This window comes from Chinchilla lanigera, unplaced genomic scaffold (genome assembly GCF_000276665.1).
Source record: "Chinchilla lanigera isolate Chin_1 unplaced genomic scaffold, ChiLan1.0 scaffold00171, whole genome shotgun sequence".
In the NCBI taxonomy this organism is placed as follows: Eukaryota; Metazoa; Chordata; class Mammalia; order Rodentia; family Chinchillidae; genus Chinchilla; species Chinchilla lanigera.
In genome coordinates, this window is record NW_004955572.1 from 1,505,566 (window position 1) to 1,525,250 (window position 19,685).

A 19,685-nucleotide genomic window follows, 5' to 3' on the forward strand; every position below is an offset into this window, starting at 1 on the left:
CCTGGTATGACACAATATGGGAGATGATTTAAATAAATCAACAAGAAGTTCATTGAACAGTTAGAATCGAACAGTAAATGAACATATTCATTAAACCAGTTCTGTATAATAAAGTGACTTTTTTTCATGTCCTAGCCGACAACCCAAACTATCTTAATGCTTTCCAATACTTCTTTGAAGTTGTGGACACGGTAGTGTCCATTGAATGAGAAATATTGCATGGAAAAAGATTCATAATTCCTTGCTGAATAGTCAACGTATTTAACAGGATATTGTATTATATATAAAATATAGCACCAGTACTTTCACTCCTGTGAAATGTCAACTATTTTAACTAAAATTTGATATATGTTTCAAAATACCTGGGATATCATTCACTGATTTAAAAGAAGATGATACTTCCTGGTAAGCAGCAGCTCAGGATGGAAAGAGCCCTGGACCTGGAGTCAGATGCAATGCAGGTTGTGTTCTCTACACGTTCTCTAATAGCCATTCCAGAGTCAATGTGCTATTATCTTTTACTAATGAATCTCGAGAGCTTGATTGTTGGAGGTAATTTTTAAATGGTCCTAAGTTATTGTCTTTTTCATTTTTAAAGGTGAGTTTTGATAATTGAATTTGTTCAGGAAATAGTTTGGGAGGAGACAGTCTCATTGTTTTTTAAACATTTTTTCGTACACATGCTAGTGTGTTATCTTCTGTTATTTGTTAATAGCAGTCAGGCTTCCTCTGCTCTGTCAATACAACTCAGAAGACATCTGAGAAGGAAATTCCAAAGAGCAACAGCAGTTCTTTCTGCCACAGAGCCAAGAGAAAAACACCCCTGGAGGGACTTAGACTGGTGCAGTGTGTTTACATAACTGGCTCCATTCCCAAGATTAAATAGTTTAGAAGTTTTGAAATGAATTTACTTAACCAAATGTTGCTTTTGTTCTCAACTTCCCCTTTCTCCAACTCAACATAAGTTACATTTTCGTATCAATATCTGATCGGTAGAAACCACAAACCTAAAATGTCCGAAACTAATCTGAACAACATCCTCTCTAAACTTGTTTTTTTTTCTTTTTTGTCTTTTTGAGACAGGGTCTCACTACGCAGTTCAGGCTGGCCTGGAGCTCACTTTAGAGCCCAGGCTGGGCTTGAACTCTCAACGATCCTCCTGCCTCAGCCTCCCGTGTGCTGGGATTACAGATGTGTGCCACCGTGCCGGGCCTCAAACCTGTTTACTTCCTATACTCAGTCTTTATCAACAATATTAACATCTTGCTGATTTTAGCTAAACTCAAAAACCTGAGGTCACTTTTTTACTTTTTCTTCCCATTCTGCAGAATTCTCCTGTATCCACTTCACATTATGATAGCTAAAACAGTCTTTCTAAAATGCAAATGTGATCACGGGTCTTCCCTGACTAAAATGCTTTAAGGATTCCTTTTCACCTACTGAATAAAATTCCAAGTCTCGGAACACCTCTCTAGCCGTTTCCTGACACTTCCTGCCATTCTTCCGAGCTCTTTACACTCTACTTACATTAACTGCTCAAAGTTACTAAAACACACGATGGCCCTTTCATGATTGTGGCTTTTCATGTGAAATTTCCTCTGAAGCCAGGCGTGGGCAGTAAGATTGCAAATTTGAGCCCTTCCGGGCAATTTAGCAACTTAGTGAGACACTATCTCAAAGTAAAAAATAAAAAAGGGCCTGGAGATGTAACTCAGTGTAAAGGTCCCAGATTCAATCTCCAGTACCACAAAAACAAACAAAATTTGAAAAACTCCCTCTCTTCCTTTCTCAGCTGGAGCATTTTTCCTTATGTTCCACGCAGCATTCCTCCTAGCAGCTTTGTGACTCTCGTTGTGCCATCTCGTAGTTACTTCTCCACTCATTCGTCTTTGCTACCGGACTGCCTGTTCCCTCGTTTGCAGTGATCACTGTAGAGGAGATTCAGATGCTGGACGCTTCTAAGTGTCATTAAAGCATGCTTTGGACCCTGAGACACTGATCTGCCCACCCATGCTGGCTTCCTGTCTTTTTCCCAGCCCTCCGCCTGGTGGAGGTGTTAAGTAGCAATGGAATGGTCACATAGCCAAGATAAGACAAAGGGACTTGGCTGATCCACAACCTGGACAAACATCTGCCCCGTGTCATTTTCAGAGTAAATGCAAAACTGGCTAATGAACTTCGGCTCCAGGGTGGCCTGGCCGGAGCACTCTACCTTGCCCTGTATTAGTTGGCAGACTCTGATGTCAATTCCCAGGACTGCAGCTGGGGTTCAACACACCTATCCCTGATGGGCCCCAAGAGTATCACACCACTGTCAAAAAACCCAAGAAGAATTACCCAGTGGAGCTCTTCCATGTTTTCTCTGCTACCCGAAGCTCAGATAAACCTGTCTGCAGGAATGTTTGGCCTTGGGTGATTATACCGTAGAGCAAGGAAGGAATCAACAATCCATATGCTAAGTGTTCTCCCCAATTGCAGTAAGCCCTACCTTCCCAAAACAGTCACACAGAGGCCTTCATCTTTATCTGAGAACAATATCCAGTTAGCACTGCTTCCTATCCCAGTTGAAGATAACCTAATCTTGGAATCAGCGTTTGGTTGCCTCTGAAAGGCAGCCAGTTCCTCGAGTACCCTGGGGTATAGATTGCTATTGGTTACGATGGCCCAGTGGTGTAGTCTGGGTTGGTCTGAGTGATGATTCCCAGGCAGATTAAAAAAGGAAGGGAGGTAGATTATCAGGTTGATTGGGAGGAATCTTATCTGTGAAATGAAACTTCAGAAAACATGATGAATTTGTAAGCATTGTAGACATCCTCCTGACCATAGCTATTGTGAATTTTATCAGATACTACGTTTACGCTACAGTGAGATTTTTTTCTTTTTTTTTTTGAGACAGGGTCTTGCTACATAGTTCAGGCAGATCTCGAACTCATAGCGATCCTCCTGCCTCAGCCTCCTGAGTTCCGGGATTACAGGAGTGCGCCACCATACAGTGAGATTTTTAACAGCAAGAATGACTTTTAGTTTTAAGTGATAGGAAAATAAATTAATATAATCTATTTGTCATCAGGAGAGACTATCTTTAAAAAATCAAACAGCTCCCATAATATCACTTCTTACACATGTCAAAGGCAAGGAAAAATGATCTGTCTTAAGTGTCCATTTGACTGTGTCTTAATTGAAGAAGAATTCAGGTGCTACCAGGGATAACATGAGATAAAACAGAAGTGGAACTGGTAGGAGTGGCCTCCTGAAGTTACTAAGTTTCTATATTCAAGGTGAAGATTACCCTACCCACGAAACGATCATTGATGACATCATTTATGATGCCTTTGCCTTTCAGCTGGCACTGCACAGGCACCGCTTGGTTCTTCACCACATCTGTAAAGTGCATTGCCACCAAAGGGGAAGTGTAGTTAACCTGTAGATGAAAGAACAATGAATCTAAGTGGGAAGAGGTGATAGGAGCGAAGTGTTTACTTACTCAGCGCGGGGTGGGAGAACCTCCCCAAAGGGAACTGAGTACATCTCATGATGCCAAATCACAAATGGTCACAGCAACCGGACACACTGTCCCTGCCTAGGGAAAGTGTGACGGCATTACATATTTTCTCAGAAGTCACTGTCAGATGTCAGACCTTCCTCTGGGGGAAACCAATTCTGCCTCAGAATGATTCGATTTTCTGGATATCAGACCATGAATCAAACCAGAACTAGTATCTATCAAGTCCCTATGCTGGAGATGAAGCCTTCACCGTCGCAAGGCTTCAAATGGGGAAACAGGGGAGTGTGATTATTTGGACACAAACACAGATAGGAGTAATTTGTCTGCTTCTGGCTCTGCCACTAATTAGCTGTATGGCTTTGGGAAAGTCACTTGTACTCTATCAACCCCAAATTTCCCATCTGCAAACTGAGGGAGAGTTAGACTAGACCATACACATGATTTTCTCAGACACAAAAAACCATGTTGCTGTAATAAGAATTTGGGGAGGGAGCCCCGGGTTTTGGCCATCAGCTATTCATCCATCTATTACTACCTGCTGCCCCCTAATTCTCAGAAATCCCGGGCAGTCCTTCCTTTGTCTCTGAGCCCTTTTGCACATCAAAGAAGGAAGGAGATACAGCTTACGTGTGTCAGTTTGCCATAGTAAGGGTAGTAGCGGAGGTCAAAAGAAGCCGACTCTGGGTAATAATTGATGGCTCGGATGTCATTTTCATCACCTCTCTGTAAGCAAAAGCAGGTATATGTAGGATGGTGGGTCATAAAGTAAGTTGGAGTCAAGCCTAAAGGGACTTGTGCTCCAGTTGAAATCTCTGTGTGACTCACAATCAACTGTCCAAGGAAGACCACAAAGACAGAATAGGACAGAGGCCAGCTCTGACCTCTCCCTAGAGGAACATTACCTTGGTTTTTCAGTTCACAGAATGCTGAAACAGAAGGCACGTGCTGTGGAGGTGAACAGAACTCTATGGCTCTGTTCTGGCTTTTACAGAACCTGACAGTTTCCAAAGGGCTTGCAGAACCTGGTGCTGCTTTAGAAAGAAGGTCCACCACTCGAGCCCCTCTCCAAAGCATCATACTGGGCCTGACACCCAGTCTTAGACTCTGGAACTGAGGCAGGCATAAGCTCAAACACATTTATTAAATCCCACTTCACAATTTGTGCACTGCAAGCATGGTTCTATTGGAAGCCAGATCATATACACAGGGACTGAATGCTTGGGCACAAACCTACAGCTGGCTCACCACATTCTTGGCAGTGTTTAATTACAGTAGTTGGAGTCAATAGGACAAGCAAGAGGGATTCAGGTAATGGAAATGATTAAACAGGGCTACTCTTATCACATCATGTCAGGTAGAGGGCTGCCCTTTCTGCCAATGCATTAGGCTTGCCCTAAATAGCACAAAGCTAATATGGACAAATAGTGCATCACTCTGAGGGAATTACTCACTAGGACCATGCGACTGCATCTGTTAATAAACTCTACTATACTATACTATAATTGTTCTTGGTATAAACTGAGCTCTCCAAAATTTATTCTAGTCATTACCTCATCCTGCTTGACTTGCACAAATAGGTGTGGATTTTATGGGTATTGTTTGTGATAGAATGTATAAAGACTCAATACTTGTTTTTGTTTTTTTTTTAAAGGATAGTTCTCAGCAAGGTACAGCTTCCATTTGAGAACTACAAGGAGAACTTGATCCAACTAATAAACTAGTTTAAAACCGAGGACGAGGGGGAGTTTAGCTCAGTGGTACAGCACTCAGCCAGCATGTGCAAGGCCCTTTATTCAATCCCCAGCACAGAATAGAAAAAGCTAGTTTAAGGCTGAGTTGGTCTTTATGATTTATTTATATATTCTTCTAAAAACCAATGAGATTTATTTTTCATGAATGGCCTGTAGAATCAGTTGCACTAGTTGATAGTCACATTTCACGTGACTACTTACACACACACACACACACACACACACAGTCCATGTGAATAGAACGAATGACCTTCCAACTCGTTCACCTGGCAAATATTGCCTGAGCTTTCTAAGCTCATCTTCAGCATCACCGTCTCCCACAAGGAACTGACCTTTCTTCCTGTAATGCCTCCACTGTACCTCCTGATTTCAGAGACAGAGTCACATTGATTTCAGCACCCCAACACCTAGCACAGGACGTGGTATTTTTAACAAGTGATCAATAAGTCTTTGCTCAGTGTAAGACGCTGGCTGAATAAATGCTACCTTTTGCTGTTTTCTGATCTGCCACCATGAAGTCTGCAGTTATGAGCTTGCTTTCTAGTGCTGTACTGAGAATGGGAGTGCCTGGCCTAGCACGTTTACAAGACGACAGTCCAGTGCTGGGGAGTGCAGTCCATGTCATGGAACAGAAGGGCGTCACTGCCTGTTTAAGAAGCAAATCCAGATCTAGGGCTTTTGCCTACAAAGGAGCTAATTGGTGCGGATGAGATAGGAGTTAATGGTCCAATTAATTAGCATATTAATGGAGTTTTGCTTATACTTTCCTTGTAGTGACACTGGTCATTGCAGCAAAATGTGAAATTCGGTTTTAAAATCAGGGACTAATCACTCTAATGAAAGCTGCTTGTTTAGTTCAAAGAAACAAGCAATTAGAGCTAAAAGCAAAAATGTAAACAGAATGCCGATTAATGACTTGGCACATTATTGTTTCCTGCTGTGGCCCCTGGGTGAAGTTCAGTTTTTGCCTTTCACAGGTATAAATCACATGTACGTGCACATGCACATGTGTGTGTGCACGCGCGCACACACACACACACACACACACGAATTGAGTGTGTTCTGGAAATTAGAAACTCTGAAGGCACTAAGGGCAAGTATAGTTATGAAAAAAAGATTACCACTTCCCTAACCCGCAATCCTTGGGAGGAAGGAACTACCCTTTTATAGGAAACAGACGTAGCAGTAACAACGTGTACTCAGAAGGACACACCGTACCTGAACTTTGCAGGAAACCTTCACGGGATCTCCAAGCTCAGGAAGAAAGCCTGCAATCTGGCAAAAGAAAACCAGTATTTCTTTTCAAACAGATTTGAGAGTAACACTGAGGGCTTTTTCTTCCCCGACCCTGAGTCATCTTCCACAGGCATAAATTTTATGTATGTCTCCCTCTGAAAAAGGTTACAAACAATCCAGGCCTGCTGGCGCACACCTGCAATCCCAGCTGCTCAGGACACTGAGGCAGGAGGATTACAACTTCAAGGCCAACCTGGGCAATTTAGGGAGACCCTGTCTCAGAATAAAACTTAAAAGGACTGGGGCTGTAGTTTAGTGTTACAGTGCTTGCTTGGGGCTAGTCTAGCATGAGGAAGGCCCTGGGCTCTCTCCCCAGCACCTCCAAGTAAATAAATAAAAAGAAAGAAAGAAAGAAATGTTATTATTTTTTTTTTTTTGGTACCAGGAATCGAACTCAGGACCTTGCACTTGCCAGGCAGGTGCTTGTGCCGCTGAGCTATATCCCTGACAAGAAATGTTATAAACAGCAGAAGGTGCAACTCCAGAGTGGTACAGCCCAATTTATTTCCTGTTTTATTTATGCCTGATATCTATATGCAGGAAAAACTGTAGCAAGATAACCATAAAGTTATAAGGAACTTTTGGGTAAGGCTCTGCCACACCTAAACCATGACAAGAGAGAAGGAAAATGCTTTCCTTTGTCTCTCTGTCTCTGTCTCTGTCTCTGTCTCTCTGTCTCTCTCCTTTACTGGGGATGGAATGTCGTACTAAGAGCTCGACCACTGAGCTACACCCCCAGCTCATTTTATTTTTTACTTTGAGACAGGGTCTCACTAAGTAGCCCAGGCTGTCCTCAAACTTATAATCCTCCTGCTTCAACCTCCTAAGTAGCTGGAATTATAGCTGTGTAGCAGTACACCAGCTGGAAAATGTATCTTTAATGATACAAGTACTGTCCCTCACCCAGCTCCACATTCCCGGTACCAAAAAAAAAAAAAAAAAGTCCTTTGTTCCGAACAGCTCAGGACCCCACTCTTGACAGAGTCCATCAAGGAGCAGGTTTGAGAGCGGGAAAGAAGAGTGGCGACAGGAAATGTTCAGGGAGAGAAACCAATCAGTAGATTTGGCAGCTTGTCTACATTCCTGATGCTGTTCATAAAAATGGCCAAACCTGCAGTGTGTGAGGATCAGAGCCCAAAAGAAATGGAGTGTTTTCCTACCTAGCTCGTCCACTTATCACCATCAGATAGCAAGGGCTAATATACCCTGTTCATCTTTAGGAGGATGCAAGGCTGTCCAGTAGAGTATCCAAACGTAGGGTCCTCCAGACCAGAGCAGTTCTTCAGGAAGGAGCGCTTAAATTGGCAGGCTTTCTTGTCCTCATCCTCATTGCCATCTTGGATGAAGTACTGCCCCGGAGGACAGTCTACATTCATTTCCTCTTGAAGACTATCGTTGTAACCTGAAGCACGTGTGGATGGCAAACGGTCATGTTAGATGGGCGCTCCAGGGGAAGGCTGTGTTTTCAGTAGTCCTCACTTCCTGATTTCCTTCATTCAGCTTGCTTCTATCCTCCTGAAAGCCCAGTCTACCCTGAGACTCCTAACCTGCCATTAGGTGCCAAGGGTTTTCACAGCAGTATCCCTCCAGGAAGCCTTCCTGGCTAGTCATTTTAACCCACGTGGTTGCCTGCTTCGTGCTTGTCCTTTCCTCGGACCTTCTAGGTCTGCATCTCTGGGCAATGTGTTGGCCACCTTATTATCAGTGGTAAAACTCAAACTGTACTGTTGGATCCACAACTGCAAAGGTTGTGACCTGGGTGTGATATTATTGAGAGGCAATTAGTAATTTTAAATGAATTCCAATTGAATATGCCTTTATTTTTCCTTTGACAAAGCCTCATTCAATTGAAGTCTTTGTTATAAACTTTTTTTAGGAGCAAGAACTATGCTCACATAATAACTTTCTAAATACAAACTGCAATCATGTGCTTATTGTTTCTGTTGAGGTAGTCCCTTAAAAATACTTTGACATGGGTATGACCCTTATTGCAAAATCACAGTCCTCATGGGAGTGAAACCGATACTCTGGGATGGCTATTTCAGAGATGTGTTCTTTTTTAGCAGGTCATATTATCTACTCTTAGGAACTGAAGACTCAAGGCCTTTTCTAATGTCCCCTGACTCCACTATTAGGTCAGAATTGGTATTTCTTCACCTACTCATTTCTCAGAGGGATTCCTCAGCAGAGATTTTGGCAATGTACATATTTGCAACAGCATATAAGCATTTTGAAAGAAGATACTGTCCTGACCGCTATGCCCTAAACATTTCTGTGACCAAAAATGGAACTACAGGGATTCAGAAAGAACCCAGCTGCTGTCATTCTACAGGTGAGAAATCTGAGGCTCAGTCTTACCCAAAACAACATTAAGCGTTCCTGGCATAAAGCGGAGTTTCTAACTCTTGGTCAGATGGCAACAGCATAAGTTATAGTTATGAAAAACAGCACTTCTTAAGCTTTAAAGTTCATTCAACTCACCTGAAGGTTTTGTTAAAAATGCAGATTGATTCAGTAGCTCTGGAGTGGGGCTCAGGATCTTGTCTTTCTAAAAAACTCCCAGGTTATACCTACGCTGCAAGTCCCTGGATAACACTTTTGAGTAGCAAAGGCATCAAAATGTCCAGCTTAAACGCTGCTTCTACTGCTGTATTCAGTCAAGCCCCTTCCCCTTGTGAACCTCAGTTCCCTCAGTTTGTACAAGGACGACCACGGACTCTGTTATGAAGGGTTAAAGTTGAGTGGTAAAATTTACACATTTTAAAGAACACTTCCTGGCATGTGACACAAAATCATTACCCTCCTATTTCAGGGTGCATTCTGCTAGCTATTCCTACACCCCTATTTCAGCCAGGGCAGGGCAGCGAGGAGGTAGGCACTGCTTCTTTCCCACAGTGATACAGCTCACCAAAGGCAAACCCCACGGGATTTCTCTTTGCTAGCTGGATAAATACAGAGCTTGTGTGCTCCAGGTTTAACCTTATCCAAGCTGCTACCACCTCCACCTTTACCATGTGGAAGGGCCTCCCACAAATCCATTTTGTTCCTGAGGAGATATTTTCAAAATACTTCAGATCAAAATGTTGGAGTGATGCCACCCAGAGGTTATTCCTCTCAGTCCTTTCTGGATTGCTATTAAATAAAGACACTGCTTTCTTCCTTTAAGAGAGCCAATTTCCAAGACAGGAGTTATCTCACCTTGAGACAGTATAGGAGGCAGAAATCTCCCAGCTCTGGAGAACATTCTCCTTTACTCACCACTATCACCCCCCAGAATTATTTTTTTTAAATTAGGGATTGCTATTGAGCCACCTAGATGTACTTAGGATTTATCTAAGTGCTATAGGGTGCTCACGAAGAGGAAATAAGTTGTCTGCCTCGAAGAAGTTACTGTCTCGCTGCAGAGTTGGCTTATGTGGCTTTCACAGTAGCATGCAGTCACACACTAGAGCAGTTTTGATTGGATGAAGGGTGCTGAGGGCAATGCAAAGTAAGGAAAGACCATGACAGGTTGAGGTTACTAGGACTGGAATTTCTGGACCAGGAGAATTTTGAATTCCCACTCACTGCCTCTCAGGAGAGTTTTCCGCTATTCTGAGGAACTCACCTTGGAGAAAGCCATTTAGGCTGATCACATAATGCTGCCAAGTGTCAGGTTCAGAAACGTTGAAGTTGAAGTTAAGGCTATGGGCGAACGGCCTGATCATAACTCCTGGCAATGAAAACAGGTCTTGGATACATTAACCCATTATTGGATAATTTTTGTATTGATTCCCATCAAACCATTTCCCCCTAGATGATCAAAAATGAAAAGAACCATAATTTGCCAAGTACCATTTTACTTTTACTTTTCATAATTGAATCTCTATGTTATTACTGTGAACACCCGAAGTTAATTGAGATTGAGCATGCTGTGAAAGCAGATTTCTGTCCAGCAAGTTTCGACAACACAGGTCATTTGGACTCACTCACCAGGAGTCGTCGCCCGCTCAGTGAAGGTCAACATGCAAGGGCTGATGGTCACAAACAGCATGTACATGCAGAGAGTGATCACAGCAGCCAGAGAGGCGTAGAAGAAGAAGTAAATGAATAAAATCAGGCCTGCAGAGCAATCAGAGATGACAGTGGTCAGTGCTTGCCGATAAGCCCTGCCTCCCCATTTGAACTCACAAAGCAGAACCAACCCAAACACAAGATAGAGTTGTTAATCCCTCAGATTCAGTATGCCCTTGTTGGTTCAGATTTCACCAATCAGGAATTGGTGAGGGTTGTGTCAGGGGTCTGACTGTAGTTTACCTTTATAGCATCTGCGATGGAAGGGCGTGCTGAGCACATGGTGATCATGAACAAGATTACAGGGGAGTGTAGTTTAAAGTACTGCAGAGGACAAATTGCTTGAGAGTCCTCTGGGCAACAGTTGATGTCCTAAGTACAAATCATTCTTCACTACTTATTAAAGCAGGTGCCCTGAAGAGTCCTAGCAGCTTGGTTCCAGTGATTAAATGTATTTGCAAGTAGTGCAAACAGCGTTTCTTTTCCCATAGTCTCTAATCCAAATTTTGATTAATTTCTGCTGGACTTGCCGCTAATCAAAGCAGTGATGTTTTACCCTACTTATCTCAAATCTTACTAATCTTCAGCAAAGTTTGAGTGGTTCTGCTTTTTAAAAAGAACACTAACACAGGGTGGGAAAGGGAGGAGGAGGAAATGGTACTTAATCACGGACATTCAGTGTCTGTGAACTGGGCAAGTTACAGAGCCTCTCTGCACCCCTGATTCATCACAGGTAGCTACCTCATGATCTATATCCCTAACGATATCTGAAATTCAGTCTTTTCTTACATCCTGTCTTGAGTACACCACTTTCTAGCTCTTTAATCTTCCACAAACTGTTCACTTCCCTGGGTCACAATTACCTTCTCTGGAAAATGAGAATAATAACAGTACTGCACTCATTTCTTAGCATTAAGTAATGTGTATAAACAGCATTGTACAGAGCCTGGCAGATATTACACATTATATAAGAGGCAAGCATCATCATTGTTATTATTATTGCTGTAGGACCAACTGAATGGTGAACAAGAGATTAGAACAAACTACATGACTTTGATGTACTCAAAACTGAATTCAAATACTAAACTTTTAATGAAACTATTAACCAAAGAAATATGACCAAAAAGGTATGAAGGAGGTGGGGGAGAAAAAAAACCCACAGTAACCCAACTGGAAATGGAACTGGCTGTGTTTAATAAGATGAACTAAAGCAGAACTAGAACACAAACACATTGATTCAGATGGAGTGCCTGGAGAAGAAACAACAGTGCTCGTCTGCATGTGGTACCTGGCTCCTGCACCCTGGCTATCCTAATGGGATGTGCCTTGTGCTTCCTCCTCCTCCACTCATCCATCCTCATCTCCATCCTGGGAATAGGTCAACAGCTGAAGCCATCCCAATTCAGTTTCATGCATGAACATGAAGCAATGGAATACAAGTATATTCCTTTGGAAATATGTTCTTCCCCCCGCCAAGATATATGGCCAGGAAATTATAAATGACAGAATGGCACTAGCAGTAAGTTCCTTGAGCCTCACCTAGGAGGGGTTCCCTGGAGTCTGCGATAATCTATCTCACCTCCCCTGCAGGCAAAAAAGTGTGACTTCCATCTGAACCCACAGATCCCTCCAATAATGATCCTTTCTGCTCGAGATATTCATATTTTATCTGGGCCCCTCCTCTAGGTAACAGGGTTCTCTGCTGAATGCCCCACCCAGGCTCTGATCAAACACTAAGGACCCATGTTCCCAATGGTTGACCCCTCCCACCAAAACAGCCCATCTGGGCCTGAGACTCAACCCATCAGGGCCTTGATTATTGTTGGAATTCATGCAGATGATGCACTGTCCCGGCAAAAGAATGGACTGGTGTTTGAATCCCAGCACTGTCACTTATAGTTACTGTGTGACTTTAGACAAGTTACTTACCCTCTCTAAGCCTCAGTTTCTGCATCTGCAAAATGGGGATAATAATATTACAACCTCATATGGTTCTTGTCAGTATCCAATAATATAACATATAGTTCCTTAGAATAAGGGTTGCCCAGCTACCAAAGAAAAAGCCCAAAGTGCGTTAACAGGCTGGGTGAATATGTTGGAAATGTTAATATCTAGGTTGGGACAGACTTAGTAATGCTCAAGTAGGCACCTAGCCAACAAGAAAGAGGGCCACCTGGGAATTAATATTACCACTTGCCCTTTGGCAAGGAGTAGCTCAATAGAAGCCTGAACTGCTGGGTTCTCCTTAGGCCTGCTACTCAGCGGTCTGCTATGGTCTCTCATGCAAGTGTGTCCACTGCCATATCTTCCCCAGGTACTTGAAACTTCCTCCCTCATCCCTGCTTATTGTCTATGGATTGTCCTCCACAGGAGAAATTTAGATCAGCTCAGTGGGTGAGGTTCCAACAGCTGGCTCTTAGGGGTTAATGCATGGCTCCTCACCCCAGAATCGTGCTTGCATTGCCCAATGCCTGTTTTTGCAGTATTGTTTAGGCAGTGGAAAAACAGCCGTGTTCCTTTTGGAGCCCCAGTGAGTGTCCAACATTTGTGTTCAGCTTCAAGAACGTCAGAATATCACTTAAAAGGTGCATTTGTTCCAGTTGAGAGTTCGAGGGATGGGGAGGGGGGGGGCTGGGAGCAGAGGAGGGGTGACAGGAGATGGAGGGTGTTCAAAGTCCCGCACTTGGTATTCCTAGTTCCATGCAGCGGGGCTGGATGTTTCACCCTCACTGGGCTGAATTAGTACCATTATTTAGGAAGACGAGAATTATCCGCTAAAGGGGCCTCCGGAAGGCATGGCCATCACTCAGCAACCTATACCCTTGGTACTAAGGGACTCCTTTCATCCATGGCGTCCTGTTTTCTCCTATGGATTGAGATCCAAGCCAGCAGCTGTTCTGTTTTTCTGGGCTGTGCAGTGTGTGGCAAGTGTGAACTTTGCTATGGGCAAAACCTGAGAAGTTTTCAGGCCCAGCAGTTACAGTTTAAAGAGTAGGTAGGGGGGCTGGGGATTTAGCTCAGCGGCAAAAGCGCCTGCCTGGCAAGCGCAAGGTCGTGAGTTCGGTTCCCAGTACCGGAGAAAAAAAAAAGAGTAGGTAGGATCCTGGGAAGGGAGTGGTAGGGAGGCTGTGAACTAAAAATGGTGTGAGCATGTGGTATAAGAATGAGAACCTAAGGAATAAAGTCTGCTCTTGATCAAGCAACACAGACGCCCAGTCTTAATCTTTGGTAATGATGTTCTTAAACCTAATTCCCCCGTGTCTACATGGGAGAATTAAGCATCCACAAGCTGTGGTCAGGGACAGGTCTTTGGGTTCCCCTCATCTGACATTACTAGGTGACAAGACAAGGCTTTATCAGGTTAGTAGGGACTTGGTTCTCATTTCCTAGAAAAAGTCTTCTGCATAGTACATTTTTTTCTGGTACTAGGGATTGAATCCAAGACCGTCTCACTGAGCCACATTCCCAGTCCTTCCTGCTAGGATTAGTACTCTCAACTTTATAACTGTAATACTGGAGTGTGATGCTGACCTTGTAAGAGAGGAAAGGCAGGCACTGTTTCCCTCATTTGACAGATGGGGAGACTGAGGCTAAGAGAAGGTAAACGATAAACCCAAAACTCACATGGATAGAAAGTGACAGGGCTGGGACTTAGGGAAAAAAAATCCTGTCTTTTCAATTCATTTTCACTGTTTCTCTGCATTGCATACTGAGCCCAGTGGATTTCAGTCAAGTCCGTTCATCTATTTATTGAGTTTGTTCAGATGGATCTGTCCACAGTCCAGGCATTTCTCTAGGCACTGCTGACTTTATGTGCAATATTAAGAGAGGTTTTCGGCCAGTGTATGGTAAAGGATCCCTGGGCACCATGCCAAAAAGGAAACGACACCAGACTGGGGCATTGGGATGAATGGGACTTACTCCAACTCTGACCTGTTTGGGCCAGAGACATCCTTCTCTCTGGATCCCACAGGTATTTGACCATGATCTGTAATTTCTGCCGCCAAGCATTGCCTATGGGCTGGCCCTGACTCTTTTCCTCCTCCTCCTCCTCTTTCTCTTCCTCTTCTTCCAAATCAGGCGCCATCATCACAGGAGCCTCTTCTGCTGCTTCCTCCTCTTCGTCTGCTAAGTAGTTCTGATTCTCTTCACCCTGATCATCCTGGAACAGGGACAAAACACAGTCCCCTTTTTGAAAAAAAAAAAAAAAAAAAAGCCCCATGGCACACCCCACCCACCAAAAATAAATGGAAACAACTTGCTATTTGGAGATCCTTCAAATTTCCACTTCTTCATAAACATACCCATTGTTAGGAGAGGTGGGTTTTCTTTCTGTTCTTTTGGAGGAAATACCCTTTCTCTGATTAATATGGAATCAGTACTCTTTCCATAGAGATACAAGTTTTATTCTCAGCTTCTGGCATTTGGGCTCTTCTGCTAGGACATCTCATGTCACTGCTCTGTCCTGAAACCCGGGCCCTCCTCTTAACTTTGACCTGTCAACGCAGAATTGAGCTCTCTCTAGAAGATGGAGTAGTCTTGGACGTTCATGTGTATGACTGAAAATTCTCAGTTCAAGCCTGTTTTGTTCTAACTCCCTGTACACGTTCAATTGTTCAACCTCACCATCCCAAGTTGTGCCTAAAAAGCATCTGGGATGGGCACTGGAGTGGGAGGCCAACTATTGCACCCTTTCTCAAAACTCAGACTACCTTCCCGACAGAAGCAAGGGGTGGGGATCTATTTGCTACTTCTCTAACTGCTGGCATAGCTGGAACCCCTTCGTGCCTGCAGCTGCATGGACCAACTACCTGAGAGTTGAGACCCCCGATATTCTTTCCTTAATTTCCCCTGTACCCTCGGCAAAAAGCTGGACATGCAGCAAGGGCTGATTGACTGATTGCAGCCATTACTTGAGATTTGAAACTGTAATCTTCTCTGAGTGGTTCTGAGAAAATGAAACAAAAAGGAAAAAAAAAGAAGAGAAAGAAAAACTCAGATTTCAAGTGGTGTTTTAAATGCCTTCCAAACACAGGCTGGAGGGCTGTTGTATCTTTTCTCTTTAAGGGTTTGCCAAGGCTCACTGCCACATTGGAAAATAAGGCCACCCTCCGTTCTCTCTGCTGTCCAAGTCTGAAGAGTGGTGGGGCTTGTGCACCTGTTAGGGTTAGATATGTCAAATGGTCAGTGCCAAATCTCTCTGCTGATTCCCTGCCCTCTCTCGCCTCCCTGCCTGATTCCTCAAAGGCCACTTAGAGGGCACACTGCTAAAAAATGCTGCCTTTGGTGGGGTGTTCATGAAATTGGAATGTTCAGAATCTGTAAAAGTCATACAGAATGACGAGGCTCTATTCTCACCATTCATGCTGCTCAGCACTGTGTAGCTGTTGATTATAAGCGCACTTGAATTGCTCTCTAATTCATTCAAATGTACAGCTGTACATCACGCACACCATAGCGTAACTGACAGGGATGTCCAAGATTTGTTTTTCCATATGAGGCCCAGAGAGGGGATAGGATTTAGCCAAGCCATGGAACAAATTTATGACATAACTGAGTCTCAGAACCTATGTCTCTTGGTACTCTGGACAATGAAGTTTGTCCTCCATTACATTGAGCACAAGTGCCTAGAGGTGGCTTAGCAGATTTATGAAGCACAATAACATCCTAGCTTCTGTGCTCCCAAGAGATTGTAGGTGCTCATCATCAAGGGTTAGTTTTTACTCTGACATGGATCCACAGTGTAAGGCTTAGAAAAATAAACTTCATCTCTCATCCAGTGTTAAATGGATCAATACATGTCCTTAAATCTCTTTAACTGTTTTGTGACTCTGTGTACATATTTGACCTCCCAAACTATATTTTGAGCACCCAGTGGAAGAGTCCAACTTTTGTAACCTCTTGTTGACCATCCATAGTATGAAGCCCACAGTTAAGTACCCAGTGGCTACTGACCAAGTATCAGTGATGCCTGTCTGAATGAAAAGACCTTATGTAAGACCCTGGGGAAATGCTGTCACAGAGCTTGTCACCTCAGCCCCAGTAGTCATGTGCACTGAGTGGATAGTCATCGTGGCCCATAGAGAATCTACTGCATTTGAGAATCTCAGAGAATTTGAAGTATATCTTTTCATCATGGAGGAATTTATATTGCCTTTGTATGTTCTGAACATCTTCCTTTTTGTAGATACGTGCTCTCATGATAATCCTATTAAAATTGTTTGTCATTAAAGTCTTCCTCTGTCGGGAAGAAGTAATCTTCTCAGAGCTAATTTCTTCGCACAGCTCTCACACCACCTGAGCCTTACTTCAGGAACCTCAAATATCTTTTTTTCCCCTTCCTTGATTCCAGGGATACATGAATAACATTGTGCAGGAGAGGCTTTCCCTGAAAGTTTCTTATTAAGTAAGTCTGTGTAAAATGTACTTTCATGCAACGACTCTAACAAAGTCTAGTAGGGATCATTTGGTGATGAGAATGCATATCCCCAAGGCTCAGATTTTGTCCGCTTCCTCACGTGATAGTGCGTGCGAATGTGCTGGAATATGGCACTGGCTGTGAGTTGGGGCCATCGTGTTTCCCTCAAAGGGAACTCTGAAGGACAAGGGGTGGCTCCCTTTGGAGCAATATAAACATCTAAACAAATACATAAACAAACATTGCGGCCCCAAAGATAAATTTGTGCCTTACATTAAACAATATCCTGTAAACATTTGAAAGGTTGGTTAATTTTAAAAGAGAAATTAAATATATGATTATATCAAATAATTTCTTTTTTAATTTGATCCAGTATTATAAAGAGGAAGATCCTCTGATGCATTTACAATCCAAACTACTTGACAAATAACTGAAATTATACACAACAGTTTATCAACAGCCCACAGAAAGGAAGCCAAGTGAGGAATAGTTATCTTTGTCCCTCCAACCGTGACTACTCTGAGAGTTGGAAGGGACTTTGGGAATATCAAAAGAAAGATTCTACAAATTGTGTCTAGAAGATTAAGAGAAGCCTTCGGTAATTGACATGGGTGAGAAGAATTCATGTTTCTTTTACTGGTGCTTGACAGTCTTTACTTAATTCCCTGGTTACACAAGTGGCCTTATCCAAAGAAAAATGGATTAGGCTTTTTTCCCTCAGATTGCTGTGTATGCCATATACTAATGACTTATAGCAAAGAAAATGTAAAGGAAGTTTTGGATCAAATAATGTATCCAGGAGATAAACAGTGACAGTCAAAGGTGTGTGGTGTGTGTGTGTGTGTGTGTGTGTGTGTGTAGATGTTTGTGTTAGGCAATGTGATTGCAATTGACAAGGCAATTGACAAGGTGGTAAAGCGGGTGGTGGTTTACTAGCGGGTGAGGGAGCTGCGTACTGTGAATACAATGGAAAGAACACTAGGTTAGAAGTGAGGAGATTTGCATTTTCACGTTGGTCCCTCCAGCTAACTAGCAAGTCACTCCAGTGCTCTGAGCCCCAGCAGCCTTCCTTACCTAATGTGAGGTTCTGGAGGGATGGTGTCTAAGATCCCCTCAGATCCTATCAAGGAGTCTATGATTTTAGTGATAGCTTGGGATTTGTGCTTTAGAAAAAGAGCAGTGGGGTTCTAAGAAGCTGCCGCCCAAAGCGACTGAGACAGCTGGGTGGGTAGTGCCTGTCACCTCCTCTTCCCCTTCCCTTCTCTCTTGGCCAAATTCCTTGCTAACAGAATTGAACCTCTATGCCCAGGTTCTAAACAGTCTGTGTAAATTCTAGGCTCCTAAGAAAGAAAAACATTAAAAGGCTACTTATTCTCTGGTATCTTCCCCTTCCCTTTTTGTTCCACAAGAAAGCACTTCCTCCTTCCATCCAGCAATTTAAGGTGCTAGGGTATGTGGGGACTGGGAGTGAGTGTTCCTTCTGGAAATCCTGGGTTTCCCTAAGCTTCACTGTTCCTGCTCATCCCAAGGAGAGACAGCCATAAGCCACTGTCTACGCAGCCCCCAATCCACCCCATTAAAAAGGGGAAGCAAAGTACTCTGCTTCCTGGGACTCACAAGTCTGTAGCGATAACCATAAGGAAAGGCCGGAGCCCTCCTGGACCGGAGTTGCCTTCTCATGGCTGTTCAGTGGGCAAAGACGCCGTGGAGGCAGCAAGTAGGTGACTTCTGGAGCTTCTGATGGTACAGGAGACACTGGTTACTGGGAATGCTTGGCGCCTGGCAAAAGTGAACCCTCCTGGCATGAGCCCTTCCTCAAAATAATCTAACATGCCCCTTTCTCATTGGTTGGCCCCTTCCCTGAATCAAAGGAAAGCCCTTATGGAAAAGCAAGCTCATCATTACAGTGGGCGGGGAGATATTCTGGGTCACAAGGTTGAGTGGCTCACCCCACCCTCCATCGTGTGTCTTTCCACCCCTTGCCCTTCTCCAGCGCCTGAAATACAATGGGCCCAATGGAAATCTTAAGTCATATTCTTCTCAATTGAGAGTTGGATATCAGTGTGTAAGGGGCGGGGCGGGGGTGGGAGTTGGGGGTGAGGGGAGATGGCCAAGAATAACTTGCTTTTTTCATGAGGCTGATCTCATGCAAAAGGATCTAGGGTGTCAGGAAAAACTCCCTTTGCTTTCCTCATCCCCCTCCCCCCACATGGTAAGTACCTAGAATATTCCTTATTTGTGTCAATCCATGAACACCTTAAAATGTGTACTGTGCCTTCTAATTTTAAAGGGAAGGATCTCGTTTTAACTCTTCCCCACTCCAAAGAGAGTCTTGGACATAAAGAAGCCTTTTCCTAGCCAACATGTCAGAGTGGCCGCATCGGTCACTGCCCCTCATACACACACCCGTTGGAATCCTGGCCAAATTTCTGCAGTGGTTGAGATCTATATTTATCCCTTAGCATCAGGGCAGAGGACAGGCCAGAAATTTGCAGTGTCAGTTTCCCAGACATATATAACTCCTGAAGCCAATATGGGATCCAACAAAAGAAAAATTAGTAGAAACAGCTTAAAATATCCTGTAGCATTTTTGGTTTGTTTGGACCACTCCACTGGGGCTTGGCTAACGAAAAGGTCTGGGTATAGCTTGTGATCATTCCTT

The 19,685-nt window shown here is 43.5% G+C and overlaps 1 protein-coding gene across 4 annotated transcripts; it reads right to left on the reverse strand.

Moving 5' to 3' along the window:
- Positions 1 to 1,724: 1,724 nt before the first annotated feature.
- On the reverse strand, positions 1,725 to 18,794 carry Atp1b4 (ATPase, Na+/K+ transporting, beta 4 polypeptide). 4 transcript variants are annotated; one of them, XM_005413664.1, is made up of 8 exons: positions 18,641 to 18,794; positions 14,539 to 14,767; positions 10,525 to 10,653; positions 10,160 to 10,264; positions 7,758 to 7,954; positions 6,475 to 6,531; positions 4,133 to 4,228; positions 1,725 to 3,421 (listed from the first exon to the last, which is right to left on the reverse strand). In XM_005413664.1, exons 1-8 carry the CDS (start codon positions 18,701 to 18,703, stop codon positions 3,260 to 3,262), a joined length of 1,038 nt encoding a protein of 345 aa, XP_005413721.1. In that variant the 5' UTR covers positions 18,704 to 18,794; the 3' UTR covers positions 1,725 to 3,259. The 4 variants fall into 4 exon arrangements, with proteins under 4 accessions (XP_005413721.1, XP_005413720.1, XP_005413722.1 ...); XM_005413663.1 differs by having other exon boundaries at positions 14,527 to 14,767; XM_005413665.2 differs by lacking the exon at positions 18,641 to 18,794 and adding an exon at positions 12,535 to 12,559 and having other exon boundaries at positions 14,539 to 14,710.
- Between the last annotated feature and the right edge of the window lie 891 nt (positions 18,795 to 19,685).